This window comes from Phyllostomus discolor, chromosome 4, assembly GCF_004126475.2.
Source record: "Phyllostomus discolor isolate MPI-MPIP mPhyDis1 chromosome 4, mPhyDis1.pri.v3, whole genome shotgun sequence".
Classification (NCBI taxonomy): domain Eukaryota; kingdom Metazoa; phylum Chordata; class Mammalia; order Chiroptera; family Phyllostomidae; genus Phyllostomus; species Phyllostomus discolor.
In genome coordinates this window covers 104,368,746-104,386,587 of record NC_040906.2, presented here as the reverse complement: position 1 = coordinate 104,386,587, position 17,842 = coordinate 104,368,746, and the positions used below count along the sequence as shown (strand labels likewise).

The 17,842-nt window shown below is 46.1% G+C and overlaps 3 protein-coding genes, 2 long non-coding RNA genes and 1 other non-coding gene across 8 annotated transcripts; 3 read left to right on the top strand and 3 right to left on the bottom strand.

Annotated features, from left to right (window-relative positions):
- The first annotated feature begins 110 nt into the window (after window positions 1-110).
- ATP6V1G2 (ATPase H+ transporting V1 subunit G2) lies at window positions 111-3,936 on the top strand. 3 transcript variants are annotated; one of them, XM_036023796.1, is made up of 4 exons: window positions 111-169; window positions 1,767-1,850; window positions 2,140-2,240; window positions 2,712-3,936. In XM_036023796.1, the coding sequence occupies exons 2-4, from the start codon at window positions 1,769-1,771 to the stop codon at window positions 2,883-2,885; spliced, it is 357 nt and encodes a 118-aa protein (XP_035879689.1). In that variant the 5' UTR covers window positions 111-169; window positions 1,767-1,768; the 3' UTR covers window positions 2,886-3,936. The 3 variants fall into 3 exon arrangements, with proteins under 3 accessions (XP_035879689.1, XP_028365408.1, XP_035879688.1); XM_028509607.2 differs by lacking the exon at window positions 111-169 and adding an exon at window positions 1,418-1,558; XM_036023795.1 differs by lacking the exon at window positions 111-169 and adding an exon at window positions 1,573-1,691.
- Window positions 3,654-14,786, bottom strand: LOC118500157. Its single transcript, XR_004902693.1, has 2 exons — window positions 14,640-14,786; window positions 3,654-4,088 (listed from the first exon to the last, which is right to left on the bottom strand). It is a non-coding gene; the product is annotated as an uncharacterized LOC118500157 (long non-coding RNA).
- DDX39B (DExD-box helicase 39B) lies at window positions 6,184-16,104 on the top strand. Its single transcript, XM_028508389.2, has 11 exons — window positions 6,184-6,336; window positions 7,569-7,901; window positions 8,541-8,668; window positions 9,193-9,285; window positions 11,133-11,316; window positions 11,965-12,083; window positions 14,021-14,152; window positions 14,928-15,037; window positions 15,138-15,282; window positions 15,425-15,572; window positions 15,872-16,104. Exons 2-11 carry the CDS (start codon window positions 7,691-7,693, stop codon window positions 15,886-15,888), a joined length of 1,287 nt encoding a protein of 428 aa, XP_028364190.1. The 5' UTR covers window positions 6,184-6,336; window positions 7,569-7,690; the 3' UTR covers window positions 15,889-16,104.
- On the bottom strand, window positions 6,742-7,395 carry LOC118500156. The gene is made up of 2 exons (XR_004902692.1): window positions 7,266-7,395; window positions 6,742-7,191 (listed from the first exon to the last, which is right to left on the bottom strand). It is a non-coding gene; the product is annotated as an uncharacterized LOC118500156 (long non-coding RNA).
- LOC114495824 lies at window positions 7,064-7,141 on the top strand. Its single transcript, XR_003684489.1, has one exon. It is a non-coding gene; the product is annotated as a small nucleolar RNA SNORD83 (small nucleolar RNA).
- On the bottom strand, window positions 16,105-17,326 carry MCCD1 (mitochondrial coiled-coil domain 1). The gene is made up of 2 exons (XM_036023797.1): window positions 17,068-17,326; window positions 16,105-16,585 (listed from the first exon to the last, which is right to left on the bottom strand). The coding sequence occupies exons 1-2, from the start codon at window positions 17,226-17,228 to the stop codon at window positions 16,393-16,395; spliced, it is 354 nt and encodes a 117-aa protein (XP_035879690.1). The 5' UTR covers window positions 17,229-17,326; the 3' UTR covers window positions 16,105-16,392.
- Between the last annotated feature and the right edge of the window lie 516 nt (window positions 17,327-17,842).

Genomic DNA, 17,842 nt, shown 5'->3' with positions numbered 1-17,842 from the left:
GCGGAGGCCATGGAACTCTTGGTCTGAGAAAGCAAAAGGCATCGTGGGACCGCAGCCTTAGCGGCCCGTCCCCTCTCCCTCTGCCTTTCCCTCCGTCCCTCCCTTCGGTACCTGGTTTTTACAGCTTCAGCAAGAGATGACGACTGTTCTAACACACATCCCTTACAAGGTGATACGTTTGAAAAACTTTAAGGGGGGGCTGGGGTCAAAGATTTAATTTTTTCATGTAAAACTGAGGACAAATTATTACTTTGCAGCTCATTGAAAAAGTCAAATTGAGACTGATGAGGGAAGTTTTGATCAACAGATACTTGAGTTACAAAGTTGTAATTTCAAATAAGGAGCTAGAAACTGAATATAATGTACCCAGCTGACTGATGTAGAGGCTTCTCCCTGTGGGACCCTGGGGGTCGGGGTTACTCATCAGACCTACCCCGCGCCCGCCTAAGTACTCCCATAGCAGGAGGTCAGAGGCGTAGGCTTGAAACGCTGGGAGGCTGCCTGCTGGGAAGATGCAGACACCGTAGACTCGCAGAATTGCAGCGCGTAGGCGCACGTAAAGGGCGGAAATGACTTAAGGCACGTTACCGGATGTTGTTATTCCCAAGGAGGCGCAGTGGTGGGGGCTGGGAAGTGTGTTTCTGCTGTCGGACCTCCGGAGGGAAACTAGGGTTAAGATAAAAGGTCCTCATGAAACCAGGAGACTGGAGGATAGACGAGAAAAAGGAGCAGAGAGGCGAGAGCAAGGATAAAGAGGTCGTTCTGGAGGTTTATCCCTGCTTCTCCCAAACTGGGAGGAGAGAGGAGTGGTGCAGTGGTAGACGAAAAGATGAGAAAAGAGAGAGAAAACAGGGAAATAAGGACTGAATAAAAAATTACAGTGAACCCCAGCTGGTGTGGCTCAGTGGAGTGAGTGCCAGCCTCCCAACCAAAGGGTGGCTGATTTGATTACCAATGAAGGGCACATGCCCGCGTTGCGGGCCAGGTTCCCAGCAGGGGACACAGGAGGAACAACCACATTGATGTTTCTCTCCCTTCCCCTCTCTCTAAAAATAAATAAATTAAAATCTTTTAAAAAATCACAGTGAAAATGAAAAACAACAACAAAAACAACACACAATAAGGCCAAGAACAGGGACAGATCAAAAAAGGGCAAAACACAGGCATGGAAAAACAACAATGTAGGATAAGGCAAGTGGGATGGATGCAGAAATTTGAAATTGCAGAAATTTGGGAAAGACGTAGGAGAAGAGATAGAAACCGGAGGGAGTGAGACAAAAAAGAGGAGAAAAAACGTTGAAAGAACTCAGAGTTTAAAATAAAATAAAAAAAAAAAGAACTCGGAGAAGTTCAGCGTACTCTTTTTCCAGTGCTCCACGCATGGTGACTTCCTTACCTTCTCACCCTCATCTTAAACTCTTTGCCTTCTCTCCGCCCCTGCCTCCATTCCTAGATCTCCCGACTGGGAGAGCTTTGCGCTTGTTGTGAAGTTAATGGGCAGCTTCGGGTCTGGTCTCTGCTGCCCCCAAGCGTTCCTTCTGGGCACTGCCAGAGTGAGGTGGGAGAGGAAGACCTGCCAGCATTGGGAGATCAGTTTGGGGGAGACTGCCGATGCAGGATGCTGAGGGAAAAGGGGAGCACTAAGACCCAGGGGTAGTGGAGGACTGCAGCAACGAGCTGGAAGAGGAGAAGTAGGCGGTAGAGGGTGGGGTGGGAGCCATTTGGTACCTTGGTAGCATCCTAAACAGAATCTGCCATAACCACAGAAATGGCCAGCCAATCCCAGGGTATCCAGCAACTCCTGCAAGCAGAGAAACGAGCGGCTGAGAAGGTGGCAGACGCCAGAAAGAGTGAGTCTTCTTCCTCCCCTAAGAATCTGGAAAGAAATTTGGGGATGGTTGACAGCAAACATTTGAGTCCTTAGAAAAACCCAAGCCTGATGCGGGGGGGGGGGCGGTCAGAGAGCTGGGGGCTGGGGTGATTGATTAGGAGGGAAGAAATGGGTGACTGTTAGAATCTAGCAGCTGGTTGGCTGAGAGAAGACAGAATAACTTCCTGAAAAGGACTGACCCCCTACTATCACTACTGACCCCCTTTGTGTAAGGCTCATCCTGATCCTGTCTTTTCTTTTGCTTGCAGGAAAGGCCAGGCGTCTGAAGCAGGCAAAGGAGGAGGCACAGATGGAAGTGGAACAATACCGACGAGAGCGAGAGCAGGAATTCCAGAGCAAGCAGCAGGCGGTGAGTCTGAGGAGAGTTGGGAGGGCATCCCGGGTTGTAAGTTGGTGGGATGTGTACAGGGTGATTCTACAAGAAAATAATGTGGTAAAGGACAGAAGGGGATCCTGGTGGGGACCATGGCATTGGTCAGGCTTTGTTTATGTAACAGAATCTGGGTGTTTGAAGAACTTGTACAGCTTGTGGGGGAATTGCCAGTCTGTGTGGAGTATGGTGATATTTGGGGTTGAGGGCAGATTTTGGTGGTCATGGGTGGTAAGGTGGGGATTGTACAGTCTGTTTTAGGTAGAAGTTACATGTCAGGTCTTGGAGGAAGGGGGATTGTGTTGCTTTCTTTGGTCTCTGGGTATTTCCATGGGATGTGGTCTTTGGAGAGGGCCTTTCTTCCTGGCCTTGCTCCAGGATCTTTCCTTCCACATGCCTGGACCTTTCTTTCTGTTTCTTCCTTTCTTTCTTCTACTTCCCACCCCCCAGGCCATGGGCTCCCAGGGGAACCTGTCCGCCGAAGTGGAGCAGGCTACAAGGCGCCAGGTGCAGGTCATGCAGAGCTCCCAGCAGAAAAACCGTGAACGTGTCCTGGCCCAGCTTCTTGGCATGGTCTTCGATGTCAGGCCCCAGGTCCACCCCAACTACAGGATTGCTGCCTAAGACAAATCCTGGGGCCTGTCTTTCCTGCTGGTTCCCTCCCTCAAAGAAACCCCCAAATCAGAATCACCTTCCACCCTAATCCTACTCTCCATTTCCTAGAAATTCTAGGAGGCAGGACCCAATAACGTGAAATATAGGTGTCCTGCTCAGACCTGAATCTCCTTATTGTTTTTTTCCATTTTATTTTAATTGTTGTTCAAGTACAGTTTTCTGTCTTTTACTCCCATCCCAGCCCACCCCCCCAACCATCCCCACCTCCCTCCCATTTCCATCCCACCCTAGTTTTTGTCCATGTGTCCTTTATACTTGTTCCTGTACCCTTATTGTTCTTTAACCTTCACTGGGACCTTGTAAACTCCCAAGTCAGCCTCACCCATCCCCTCTTTGAAATTTGTAGAATGGAGAAGTAGGAATGTAGAAAACATCCTGACTCCAGAGCCTTGCAGGCTTGGGTCCCTCTTCTGACCCTGCTACTTGTTGGCTGCTTAACCAGGGCAAGTTACTTAACCTGTAGCTTCACTGTCCTCCTCTGCTACACTGGAACAATAATGCCTACCTTCCAGGGTTGCTGCAATGATTAGGAATCATTCCATAAAGACCCTAGCGTGGTTTCTGGCATGTAGTAGGTGTGTTTCAATTAATGGCAATCCTGTGATATTATTACCACCCTGTCCACCTGCCAAAACCTAAACACAGCTGTTTTCTCACTCTGTGGCTCTCTAATTTTACTCATGTATTCTGTGACCCAGTAATTCTCTGAAGAATTGGCTCTTCCCACCTTTCTTTGTTCCCAGAGAACTTATGATCCCTAAAAAGATGAAATGATTTTATTTAGCCCCTCTACTGTAGTTCCAGAAAGATGAGGCATTTCATAGGCGCTCTTTTGTCTCTCTTAAGTTGGTCTTTCTCTTTATTGGATTTCTCCCTTTTCTTCTTCCCCCAAAGACCCATCAAATGGTCACTGCTCCCTGAGATCTGGGGATACAGTGATGCTATGTCCCCATGTATGCACGGACTTCCTTTGTAACAATAAAAACTGTCAATAAAATGACTATGGGCAAATCCTTTTTTAAAAAAAGATTTATTTGTTTTTAGAGAGAAGAAACAGAAGGAGAAAGACAGGGAGAAAACATCAATGTGTGCTTGCCTCCCATGCATTCCCCCACCAGGGATCTGACCTGCAACCAAGGCATGTGCCCTGACCTGGAATTGAACTGGCGACCCTTGGGTTCACACAGGCTGGCACTCAGTCTCCTAAGCCACACCAGCCAGGGCCAAATCCTTTTTTAAAAATTAAAAAAAATTTCTCACCTGAGGATATGTTTATTGATTTTAAAGAGAGAGAAAGGGAGAGAGAAACATTGATTAGTTGCTTCCTGTGCTCACCCTCATGGGGGATTGAACCTGCAACCTAGGTATGTACCCTGACTGGGAATTGAACCCTGAAACCTTTTGGTGAACAGGATGACACTCCAACCAAATGAGCAAACTGGCCAGGGCTATGGGCAAATCTTTTTGCTTCATCATTTCTCATTTTCAGTCACTCTCTTGTGCCTTGTTTTCATATTCCCCAAATGCCCCAAAGGGTTGTTTTTTGAAACTTGTTGGAGAAACATAGCAAATAATATGTTATTATGTCTCTAAAGTTGAGAAACATGTGATTCCTGGTTTGGGAACTTGAGGACTAGAGATGGCAGCTGTAGAGGAAAGCTGTGCTGTAGGAACAAGCACTCTGGCCCTTCGTTAACTAAAGAGGCCCAGGCTATAATAAGCACAAAAGGTATTTATTTATTTGAGCAAAAGGACTGAACTTCCACTCCCATAGATGCAGATTCACTTAACTACTCAAACTGCTTCCTGAGAAAACAAAGAAAGGCAGGGTTTATAAAGGCAAAAACCACACAGTACAATTCTTTCATGCAAATAAAAGATTGCTGGCTAGGGATTGGTAAGTCCCAATATGCAAATGAAGGAGCAGTTGTTCCAAGATGTTTATGAGTCAGCCTTGAACTGAGTTTAGCAACTTTATAGTAGCTCTGAGAACTGAGGCACAAGGTGTGCATAGGCCCTGCTTCTTCAGTGGCTCTGCTTCTATTTTAGGTGGTTCTATTAGCAGTGCTTATTCCATTTTATTTCCTCCATTATCACCTTGCTTTAGTTTTCTTGATCGCACTTACTACTACTTGACATATTTGTTTGAGTGTTGTCTCCCCCGTTGTGTGAACTCTGTGAGATGACAGGGCTGTTGACTGCTGTGTCCACTGATCCTAGGATAGCACTTGGGATAAATACTGTTGAATAATTTGATACTTAGGGTTCAAAAAAACTGTCCTATGACACCATCCTTGGATCACTTACTGCACTTCTCTTGGCCACAGGAAACAAGCCTGCTTCCCGAACTGCCTTGAACTAATGAGGTAATCCATAGTGCATTTATTAACCAGCCCCCTTAGCGGGGAGGTAGGCTACAATAGAGTAAGAGGTTTTTACATTGTGGCTCTGTCACCTTACTAGCTGTGTTACTTTCTGTAAGTTGATTTATTCTTTAAGTCTGGGCGTGTTAATAGAATGGGAATACTGGTCCCTACTTCTTTGTGTTACATGGTAATAAAGAGCCAAACGTTTATTGTCATTTTTGTCAAACAGTCTGCAGCCAACAAGTCTGACTTCCATAGCATATTAAAGATAGGGTGGGGGGCAGGGAGAGATATCAAACACTTCATTCAGGAAAAAGCCCAGGCTGAACAAGGGGCTTTTGGAGACGGAGCTAAAAAACATTCTGCTCACATTAACGATACTTATGAAATGTTGTGTAACCCTCAATCCAGACCGCGTCTTTCACGCACCACTTAGGGCCCGTTAGGGTATCTGCTACATTGGCCAACATTACTTTGGGCAAATGCCATTCCACGGTCCCCATGGTTGCGAAAAAATTAAGGGCAGGGCCGCTGAGCACCGATAGTTCTCACCCGAGCTGGGGTCGACTTTCCCTAGCTCCAGCGCGGACGCCCCCAGGTCACCTTGACTACCGGGCCTAGGACCCCGTGGGAAATCGCAGCGCCGCCAGCCTCGTCCCTTGCCGTAGAGGGGTGCCCAGAGAGAAGACCTTCTCGGCAGGAACTTATAAAGAGATGGGCGTGGAGAAGAGTAGGACAAGAGAAAAAGATATCGGTGGAAGGGGATGCTAGTTTCCTTTATGTCTTTTGTCACTGATAGTAGTGGAGGAGTTAGAAGTGAATTTTAAAAAATATTTCAGACAGGCAGTTTCTAAAGGCAACCCTGTAGATCGCAGAACTACAGAACTGTGGAAGGTCCTTCCCGTCCCTTGCGCCTGCTCACTGGCAGCCCAGAAGGCGGAAGGCCGGGGTCGAGGGAAACCGGGAACCGGAAGTGAAGGCAGGTTCCCTCCTTCGTTGCTGTTGCTGCCGCCATATGCGTTCGCCTTGCTCAGGTAAGGTTTGGCCTTCAGTACCATCGATTTCCATCTGCGTTTCTCTGCATCCATCCTATTGCATGGGCTCCTGATGCCCCTTCCACAGGCTATAGCCTGGTCTGTGGGGCCTAGTTTGGTCGTTATTTTCATCGCTTGCATCCCTTTCGAGAGCAAAGAGCTCCGGGGGGGGGGGGGGTAGGGAAGCTAGACAGGCTCAATTCAAGATGGTGGCCTCGGCGCCATTGTGTTCCCTAGCTTTCGGCGCCTCCGGTGGGTCCCTTGTTTACTGGAGGCCCTAGCGACGGTGAGAGGCGGCGCTAGGCGTCCTCTGTCCTGGGCATTTTGCGGAGGGCGGGGCTCTTTTCACGCCCCTTCTGATTTTTGGGTCTTTTTGGCCCGCGGTGGGTCAGTTGGAGTTTTTTTATCTCGACTTGCTCACCTTTATATGGAGCGCTTTCCAAATGTTTTCGAGAGGTGTCACTGTGTTTTTCGGAAAGGAGTCTCACCTGAGGAGTGACGCAGCGGTGATGTGAGGCTAAGTTAAGGCTAAGTTAAAGCCGAGTGTCATCCTCTCAGCTGTTACGTTATTCATGGTATGATGAAGAGATGAACTCCCCCCCTCCCCCCCCGCGGAGCCATTTCTCTTACCTCCACTCCCGCCACTAAATAATTACATAGCGATTTCTTATGCTGCAGGTGGAGGTCACTGAATGGGAGGCTGTTGAGCTGTGGGAGGTGAAGGGCAGCCACATGATGTTTTCATTTTGACAAGTGAGCGCTTTGCGCAGTGATGACGTTGATCTATCACCCTTGACTGATGGCTGCTACTTCAGGGGTTGATAGTTTGAGATTAAAGTGAAAGGGCAACAGGGTCTTTCTTTGAGGATTTTCAGGACTTCATTTTATTTACATCCTCCACCCCGTCATGTTATACTTTTTTTTATTACCTATTCTTTTTCCTTAATGTTATTTACAGGTGAGTTTATAAGCTGAACTCCCCCTTCCAACTTCCTGGTTTCTCCTACTTTGATCCTAATCTCGTTGGGAACCTGTGACCTGGCTACCTCCCTTGAAATCATTTTTTCTGTTCCATGTATTACTTTTACTTTTATGTTTTGTGTTTGTTACTTTTATTGCCAAGTAAAGGTTTCATAGTTTAGGGAAAGTGGGGTCTGGGGAGGATGCAAAAGAGGTGCTGAAGGCTCTGCTTGTTTCCTTGTGACTGATGTCTTTTTTCTTTTTTTTCCTAGCTCTTCTGTCAAACTAGTGTATCTTCTGTTCCTTAAGCTCCCACTTTCCTCCCTTGTTTTCACTTACTCTACGTGAACCCATTCAGAGACCCCCTTGCTCTTGATCTGCCTGCCGCCCAGTTATGGCAGAGAATGATGTGGACAATGAGCTCTTGGACTATGAAGATGATGAGGTGGAGACAGCAGCTGGGGGAGATGGGACTGAGGCCCCTGCCAAGAAGGATGTTAAGGGCTCCTATGTCTCCATCCATAGCTCTGGCTTTCGGGACTTCCTGCTCAAGCCAGAGTTGCTCCGGGCTATTGTCGACTGTGGCTTTGAGCATCCATCAGAAGGTAAATTTCATCTTGGGCATAGAATATTCATTAGGTGCTGTAAAGGTCCTAGAAACAGATGTGTTCATGGCCTTTTAGTAACACAGATTTGTATTTAGGATAGACTAGAGAACAGGGAAGTACTGGAAATACCGGAAACTATTTTATCAGTAGAAGAGGTTTGTATAGGGTGATATTATTTATAATAGTATGGAAGTGCTGGTGATCCAGAAACACCTTAGAGGACTACCTTTCATCTGGTGGCTGGCTTTTTTCCTTGTCTGCTAGTTTTTAATTTTATCACTTGGACTTGCAATTTTAAATTTCTGGAGAGGAGCTGTCTGCACTTGTATTTCTCCTCTTTTGGGCCAGGCCAACTCTAGTCTCTGGAAACCTTTATGGCTGGTCTAAAGGTGGCTGGCTTCTAGGTCAGGTACCAAGTTCTTCATTTAGTAGGGTTACATGACCCGAAGCATGGCAACCTAAGTATGAGAAATGGCCTGTGGCAGGCACTTAGATATCATGGATTATTTAAGATGAAGGAAAATAAGGACAGAGTGCAGATGGGTTGTTAGGACTGGGGGCAGGGGTTGGTTGGAACTAGAGGAAGCTAAAGCTGGAAGGAACTAGGAGGGTCTGATTTATCTTTTTTTCTTTTAGTTCAGCATGAATGCATCCCTCAGGCCATTCTGGGAATGGATGTCCTATGCCAGGCCAAGTCAGGCATGGGAAAGACGGCAGTGTTTGTGCTGGCCACGCTGCAGCAGCTGGAGCCAGTTACTGGGCAGGTACAGCTGGGGAGAGTGCTGGGGAGGGCATTTTGGTTAGGAATATTTGGGCAGGGTGTTTTTTTGTTTTTGTTTTTGTTTGTTTTTTAAGACCCTCACCTGAGAATATGTTTATTAATTTTAGTGAGGGTGGTGAGAGTGGGGAGAGAGAGAAAGAGAAAAAGGGAAACACGGATGTGAGAGAAACACCGGTTGCCTCCCGGGTGTGCCCTGACTGGGGGGGTTGAACACCCAAGCAAAATTTGGTGTTTGGGATGACGCTCCAACCAACTGAGCCACCTGGCCAGGGTACAGCAGGGTGTTTTTATCTTAACTACATGATGCATTGTGAACCATGAGTGCTTGTTGCTAAGATGACCTCTTACCCTTGAGGCCATGGGGAATATTTTGTAGTAATCATGGGGTTGATGATTTAGATCTCAGAATTGAAGTTTATGTTCTGCCAGATACACTTTTGTGATAGTCACTTCCCCAGAAGGATAGTGAAGGGATATACTATTTTTTTGATCTACTTACCCCCTAAGGTGTCTGTGCTGGTGATGTGTCACACTCGGGAGCTGGCTTTTCAGATCAGCAAGGAGTATGAGCGCTTCTCTAAATACATGCCCAATGTCAAGGTAAGCCAAGGTAAAGAGACCTGGGAGTGTGAGGATTTGGGGAGTTGGAGGCATTAGAGACTTAGAGACCAGCAGTCTTAATGTTCCACAGACATTAAATGCCTATATGTGAGCCTTAGATACATCTAATAATAAGTTCTTGCAGACTTTGGTGTACAAGAGATTTACATTCTAGGGCTTGCTTGGGTTTGCATTATAATTTCAGAGGTGCTATGTTTTAATTTTGGAGAAGCTTTTGTTTTCCTTGTTTTTTAACACATTATATAAAGATGCTTGTACAGCAGGAGACTGGGTGATTGGGCTAGAGAGGATGCTTACCACAGGACCATCCTTCTGCTTATTGCTTCTTTATGCTAACATTTTGAATCATTTCAGTGTTCTTTGGTTGACAGTTTGAGATTTAGGGGGCATATATATATGGTAAGAGAAGGTTAGTAATTCCAAAATGGCTGTGGTGAGATGTGAATTTTGAGAAATTTTTTTTAAAAAGGTTTTACTTATTTTTATAGAGAGGGGAAGGGAGAAAGAAGGAAGAGAAACATCAATGTGTGGTTGCCTCTAGCATGCCCCCAACTGTGGGGACCTGGCCCAGAACCCAGGCGTGAGCCCTGACTGGGAATTGAACCGGAGACCTTCCAGTTTGCAGACCGGCACTCAGTCCACTGATCCACACCCTTCAGGGGTGAAAATCTTTAAAGTGGCAGAAATGGAAAGATGTCTGTGGGCCCCAACAAAGTTGGCTTGAGTTGTTCTTTATTATATAAACTTGTGTATATAACTTCCTACTGTTTTGGCTAGAAGGGTGTGAAGAATAGTACCTTTGTTCATATTATTAAATTTTTCCTTGTTATATTTAAAAAATAAAAAAATTGAAGTAGTGCTAGGAATACCTGCATGGTAAAAATGTTTTTATAGCCTGGAAGGCTTTATAATGAAAAGATTTGTTTTCTCACATCGTTTCTTCTTCTTTACAGAAGATAATCACTTGTTAACTTTTTTTTAAAAGTTCTAATTGTTCTTTGAAACCAAGCATTAGGTGCTGTTTCCTCAAATTTATTGACTTACAGACTTTTTGACTTAGTTCCTTTGTGTTCTTTTTGAAACATTCATTTTAATTTTCTAAATATGATTTGAATGCTACACACACACACACACACACACACACACACACAGGTGTCTTTATGTATACTTCTATTTTTACATTGTCAGCAGTGTTTACTTTCTGTCCTTTCTCCCAGCAGTCTTGTCTAGGTTGATTCTAAAACTTGGAAGCCAGAAAAGAGTTTCTATTGTTATGACTATGGAAATAATTTATTATTGAGCTGTGTAGTGAGCTAGGATTGCACTTGCTCCTCTATAGGTCCAGCTCACCACCTTTGTGACAGTGTTCTTGGTGTCGAGATCAAATACAAATTGTCATGACATTTTCTTTTGCTTAAAATTATGCTACAGTGACTTGAAGAATCTGGGCCAGTTCTGCAAAATGTCCTATCTCTGGATTCATCTGGTTACTCCTTTATGGTGTTGTTTAGCTTGTACTTTTTTACAGTATTTCCTGTAAATTGAAATTTATATTTGAAAGCTAAACTGATTAAACATTTTTGGCAAGAATCCTTCATAGATGATGCTGTGTACTTCCTGTTTTGTTGTAAACCTGGGTGTCTCACAATTGGTGATTTTAGATTTATTATGGAATTACTGTCATTATAGTCTGTCTTATCCCCTGAGTGATGCCCCATCTCCCAACCCCACCCCACCCCACCAACTAGAAAACAACTTAGGTGTTATGCTGTTCTAGGACCCACAATTGCTTCATTGTGAGGCACTCTTTTCTCCTGGGTTGGCAGGTCGCAGTGTTTTTTGGTGGTCTGTCTATCAAGAAGGATGAAGAGGTGCTGAAGAAGAACTGCCCGCATATCGTCGTGGGGACCCCTGGCCGCATTCTTGCCCTTGCTCGAAATAAGAGCCTCAACCTCAAACATATTAAACACTTTATCTTGGATGAATGTGATAAGATGCTTGAACAGCTCGGTGAGTGGCAGTGCTGGGATTGGGCTAGTGATCTGGGAGTTTCCCTTTGGAGCCAAATGAAATTTATCTGATACAGGAGCACTGTAGGGCCTGAACCACTCAGTCTGTTACTCATGACCCATAGCTCTGGCTTCCTGGGTTGGTCTTTGTTGTGCTTTTTAAGCAGCCTTGGTACTAGATAGGAAAGTGTGATCCAGGGCAAGTATGGAATGGACTCTGAGAGCTGGAATGTAATAGGTGTGCAGTATTTGTAGGTAGTTGGGGCTTGGGGAGAGAGCAGTAGGGAGAAGGGACTTGTAAAGTGTTTTTCAAAGGTCATATTCTTGGGTGCCTCTACAATGGGCTCTATCCCTGTTCCATAGCTGTGGACTGTGGGGTTTCATCATATTTCTTGCCTGGATAAAATACACAGCTGGGATCTCATCCCAAATCTTTATTCCAAATTCATTGCTCTTTCTATTGTATTTATTAGTATGGATGTAGTTTCATAAGAGTGGGGAAAATAGAGTAGAGAAGCAAATCTTTCTTTGAATTAACTCTTGTTTACCTATTTCCAGCAGTCTTGACCTCATTGGGAAGCCTATCTCTGGTCTTTGCTTATGATACAAGCTGCTTTTCTCCTACGATTTTGTTCCCTTTTTCCTCTAGACATGCGTCGGGATGTCCAGGAAATTTTTCGCATGACCCCCCATGAGAAGCAGGTCATGATGTTCAGTGCTACCTTGAGCAAAGAGATCCGTCCAGTCTGCCGCAAGTTCATGCAAGACGTAAATACCCTTCTACCTTCTCTTCTTCCACTCCCCGCCCACTGCCTTCTCCCCGTCCGTGCCCTCTTCCTCCAGACTCCCTTGTCCTTCAAGTGCCAAGAAGGGGGCACGAGCCCATCTGGGAGTGACGACTCCTTGAAGAGACGAACAGAGGCAGAAATAGCTAGTGTTAGGTTCTGCGCGGGCGCCAGGGAAATTCCGGAAGACTTGGTCGGGTTAACTTGAGAGCGGGTAGTGTTCGACTTTTTTTTTTTTTTAAATCACAGCATTTTGAACCTCTTCTCCCTTTTGGGTGAAGGCAGGATTTTCTGCCTTACCATCTACCCATCGTCTCCTACATATCCCCTACAGCCACGCACCCTCAAGGTGACATCGAGCATACAACTGGAGCCTTGTGCTCCCCAACACTCATTTCCTCCCGGTGGCAGGAGAGCAAGAGAGGGACAGATGGCAGGGCATGTCTAAAAGAAGAGCAAACAGCACAATGAATGCGCTCCCTCCCCACCTCCAGGGGTGGGGGGCCTTTGGCACCTCAATCCCCATCCCCTACTCCTTCCCACGCACACCTCACACCCACATGGAACTTCGGTTGATGTGAGCTGGCAGCAGAGAGAAGCTTCGTGGCGCGGCGGGAGAATTCGGACAGCACCCAGCGGTGGATGGCGGCAGCGGAGGCCGCAGGGAAACCTGACCAGGAAGCTGAGGACCAGCCAGCCTCTTTTTCCGTTCCCGGTTTTTTTGCTGAACCCAAGGCGTGCCGTGCTCCTCGTTTCTCCCTTATGTATTGGGGTGGGGAAGGGTATCCTGAATGGGGTGGTAGGTTTTTTTTCTTTTATTTCATACTCAGGGCAGAGGGGTATAGGAAAGGTAAAGTGAGGTGCTCCACTTGATGTAACCAGGTGGGCTACAGATTAGGACTAGATGGCCAGTTGTATAAGCAGTGGAGTGTGTTGTTTACCTCCCTGCTCTGTTCCTTGTCTGTAACTGGACTTGGGGCTACAATTAGATATGAAGGTGGCTGTGGAACTTCCTTTTGGAAAGCCTGCCTTCTGCGATCAGCTTCTGGTTATCTCTTTGTGACACACACATCCTTTCCTGAAGTCTTGGACTCCAAGTCTTGATATTAACTACGTTCCCAAATTAGTGAAGAGTGCTAGGAAACTGGGGCTCTGAAGTTGGATTTTGAGTTAATTTCTTTTTAATGCAACCTTCCTTCCCTTCAAGGGTTGTGTTGTTTTGTTTTTTTAAAAGGTAACTGCAAATGTGCAGCTCTGAATTTATAAGTATTACTGATACCTTCCATGTAACACTGCAGATGGTCTGATTCTTAGCTTAGAGACCAGTCTCATCCAGAATTATTCCCTGTGGTCCAGGGCAAGTTGTTACTCATCTGGAGTAATTTTTGTTGCTGCTTTCATGGCATTTTGATTATATCTATTTTAGCATTCCATCTTAACATGGATATGATTGCCCTAGTTGAGAGAGGACTCAAATGGAGCAGTCCATGTCCTTTCCCCCATATTCTTACACTTGCTCTGATGGAATTATTCTGACCTTGAGTCAGTGTTTCCCATCATTTCCCAGCTGTTTGGATCATATTCTCCCTTGGAAAAGCTTTTTTTTTTTTCCTTCATCACCTCCACTTGAGGTAGTGGCATCTTGCCATTGGGTGGTTTCTCTATTCCTTTTTCTCCTTGCAAAGTTCCTCTCATGACAGTTCCAGTGTTAGAACTTTACTGATAGGAAGGACTTTAGGTCTAAGATGGAAGAGAGCATATTAAAATGGTGTTTTTGGGGGTGGGGTGAGGTTTTCAGTCTTCTCTCTTCTCCCCATCCCCCCATGGGGTGTATTGGAGATCAACTTCCTCCACCCCCCAGGTTTAACCCCCCCACTCTGCCCTCCCGTTCCCTACCCCTACCTCCCCCCTCCCCCTCAGCCAATGGAGATCTTCGTGGATGATGAGACGAAGCTGACGCTGCATGGGTTGCAGCAGTACTACGTGAAACTGAAGGACAACGAGAAGAACCGGAAGCTCTTTGACCTTCTGGATGTCCTTGAGTTCAACCAGGTCAGTTCAAGGTCCAGTAGGAGGATTAGCACATCTCCCGGTGGGAGCAGAAATCTGTATTCAGTACCCTGTTACTGAAAAAACCTCAAATGTGATGTGAGAGAATGGCAGAAACTCTAACTAGAACTTATTAAAATGAGAGTATGTCTTAGAGCCAAGTATGAGCAAGGTGGGAACTGCTTTACTTTTCCATTGCTGGCACAGACAGGTAGTCAATAAATAACCTCATTAAATAAAGCAATAAAGCTCAAAACAATAAAATCCTTAAAGGGTTTTTTAGTCAGGTTGTAAAAATCCCAAAATACCTTCATTCTGTTAGGTTCTTAAATTTGTTTCTGTACTATTTATGTATTTAGTTTTTAAGATTTTTATTTACCTTTTTAGAGAGAGGGGAAGGAAGAAAGAGGGAGAGAAACATCATTGTGTGGTTACCTCTTATGCACCCCGTGCTGGGGACCTGGCCTGCAACCGAGCCATGTGTGCTGACTGGGAATCGAACCAGTGACCCTTTGGTTCACAGGCCGGCAGTCCACTGAGCCACACCAGCCAGGGCTGTTTTTGTACTATTTTACTGAGAAATATTTCATTACTTTACCTGTTACATGGCTTATTTGCACTAAAAATGATCTAAGATTAGGATCAAGTTAATATTTATAGCAGATGAGGAAATACATGATAGGAACTGAGAGGAATTCCTTTAGAAGAGTAATTACTGAAGACACCTTTTTCATACAATTTCACACATGTGTGGACCCACATCCCTACACATCCACAGGTGGTGATCTTTGTGAAGTCTGTGCAGCGCTGCATTGCCTTGGCCCAGCTCCTGGTGGAGCAGAACTTCCCAGCCATTGCCATCCACCGTGGGATGCCCCAGGAGGAGAGGTACGTTGGACGTGGGGAAGATATTGTGTGTCCTTGGGAGAAAAAGACTGAAAAAGAGAGAAGGGACTTAAATATTTTTCTAATTTCCTTTCTTACAAAGGCTTTCTCGGTATCAGCAGTTTAAAGATTTTCAACGACGAATTCTTGTGGCTACCAACTTATTTGGCCGAGGCATGGATATCGAACGGGTGAACATTGCCTTTAACTATGACATGCCTGAAGATTCCGACACCTACCTGCACCGGGTACGCCCCGTACCCACAAGGACATTCAGTGACCTCTCCCACTGACTTTATTTTTTGTATCTTCATGGCGTACATCTTCATCCCTCCTTTCAGATGTTTTCTTCTTTGGGGTCTTCCAGTCCTACCTTCTGTCTCCTTCCAGGTGGCCAGAGCAGGCCGGTTTGGCACCAAGGGTTTGGCAATCACGTTTGTGTCAGATGAGAATGATGCCAAGATCCTCAACGATGTGCAGGATCGCTTTGAGGTCAATATCAGTGAGCTGCCTGATGAGATAGACATCTCCTCCTACAGTGAGTATTGATCACAGCAATTGGCTCCTCCAACCTTTGTGATTCTCCTTGTTTTAGTGTGTTTGTCTTAAATCCCATTATGGACGTGAAACACTAGTACATATGGACAGTTGCCGGGTTGGGATGTTTAATTGACCTTTATGTGGGATCTTTTATCAGATTATGTCTTTTTCCACCCCCAAGTCTGCCCTTTGCTCCCAGACACTACACAGACATCTGCATGTATGGGCATGTGTATTTCTGCCAACCTCATTTTTTCTGTTTCATGTCTTATTCTAACTGCCATATTTTCTCTTCAGTTGAACAGACACGATAGAGGACTCATCCACCTCTCCTGGAATGTGACAGTCTGTCCCTCTTCAAGAGATGATACCAGGCGTGGGGGTGAAGGAGACACTACTGCCACCTACCCCTGACAACCCCCAACCCCACCCCATGCCTTCCCTCTTTTGCATCATCCCTTCTAAACCCCCATTTCCTTATTTGTCAGAACTTTTTTTTAAACAAAACTAAAAAACACATGCGTCTATTGTGTCTGTAAGCACTCCTTCCTTTTATTGGATTTGGGGTGAGGTGGTTTTAGGTTATGTATGTGGAGCTGAGGTGGTGAGTGGGAAGAAGCATGGTGGGCGATGTGACTAAAAAGACTGCAGAGGTCATGATTACCCCACTGCTTTCCAACTTCTGGTCCTCTGGAGGTGTCTCCTGTTTTTCTTAGTAGCTTGGGAAAGGCTGGTACATTTCCAACCAAAGGACTCAGGGTCACAAGTAGTGTGCAGTGTTCCAGGGTAGGAGGGCAAAGTGGGAACTGGTGGGAAGCTTAGGTTTCTCTTCCCAGGCTCTCTCGGTGTCTCCTCATCTGCTCCTTCAACTTCTGGATCTTGAGCACCAGGGCCTTTGCTTCCCAGGCCCCCTCTTGCCCTTCCAGCAGGGCCTGGTATAGCTCCAGCTGCTGCTCCAGCAGCTCTTCCGCCTGGGCCAGCTCAGCTGTGTGCCTGGGTCCCTGGCGGGGAGGGGACATGAGAGGGAGCCTCAGCCAGGGCAGGGAGCTGAAACTTGCTGGGAGTTAGGAATTTTGCCTCTAGGTTTTGATTAGTTTGAGGGTAGCTTCCTAGGCATAGGCCCTTCAGGAAGGGGGTGGGCACGTAGAGGTCACTGGCCCAGGGGCTGTAACTGGACTCCTTGTAAAAGGAGGAAGGAGAGGACTGCCTGCCTGCCCCTGTCCCTCCCCCTCCACCACCAGAAATAATTAACTGTTAGATGAGGGGAAATTCCTGCTCTAGAACTCAGTGGACTGTGAGGTGGGGGGGTGCTAGGAAAGGGAGCTCTGAGGTCTAGCAGGGTGGGGGTGGGGGGACCAGCTGGGAGTTGGAACTAGGTGACAAGCTCCAGGGGTCTGGATTGGTATATGTCCTCCGGTAGGCCTGTGGTGCTGGATGACAATGAGGCCCCCCTCCCAAATCTCCCGTCATGCCTTCCACTCCTGGTGCCACTTACCGTCGTCTTCCCACTGTCTCTGGAGCTGGTCTCTTTTGTGCTTGCCTCGGGGCTCTGGGAACAGCAGCATCTTTGGGATCCCTCAGGGGCCAGGGGCCAGGAAGGCAAGAGAAGGAGGCGGCCACAACACCGGGAAAGCCAGGTTAGGAGGAGGACCATGGTGGTTGAGGCAGAGAGCTATCTGAGCTGCCCAACAGCCACCAGGAACTGGCTTCTCCCGGCCTTTTGTCTCGCTTCAGTGCCTGGCCCTGCCCTCACCTCCTCCCAGCCTGGCACTGGGCAGAATCCTGTTCCTGTTGTGAAAATGTTGCTGCCAGTTAAGGCAGAACTCCCAGAAGAAGCTTCTTAATGGGAAAAAAAATTCAACTTTCTTCCCATCACGTGTGCCACATACAATTTCCCAAAGACCTCACTTTCAAGTTCTCCATGGCTTCAGTAAGGAATGAAAATCAAAGAGGAACAATTGGACTCAAGAACATCTGGGGTTAGAAGTACAAGAAAATATTAACAAGCAATGGTCCAAATACTCAAAATTCATGTTAATGAATTTAATTGCTGTATATGCAGTTTTCTTGGATGAGGAGGGCTTCGGGCATACTAAATTATCACACAAATCATTGCTTTTTTGAGACTGGATACTTTACAGTTTAATTTGCAAACAATATAACATTTTAAGCCAAATTATACCTTGACAACTTTTTATAGGAAACCCAGGAAAAAAGGGAACTGTTCACTGTGGAAGGCCTTAAATTACATTATTATAGTAGAAAATA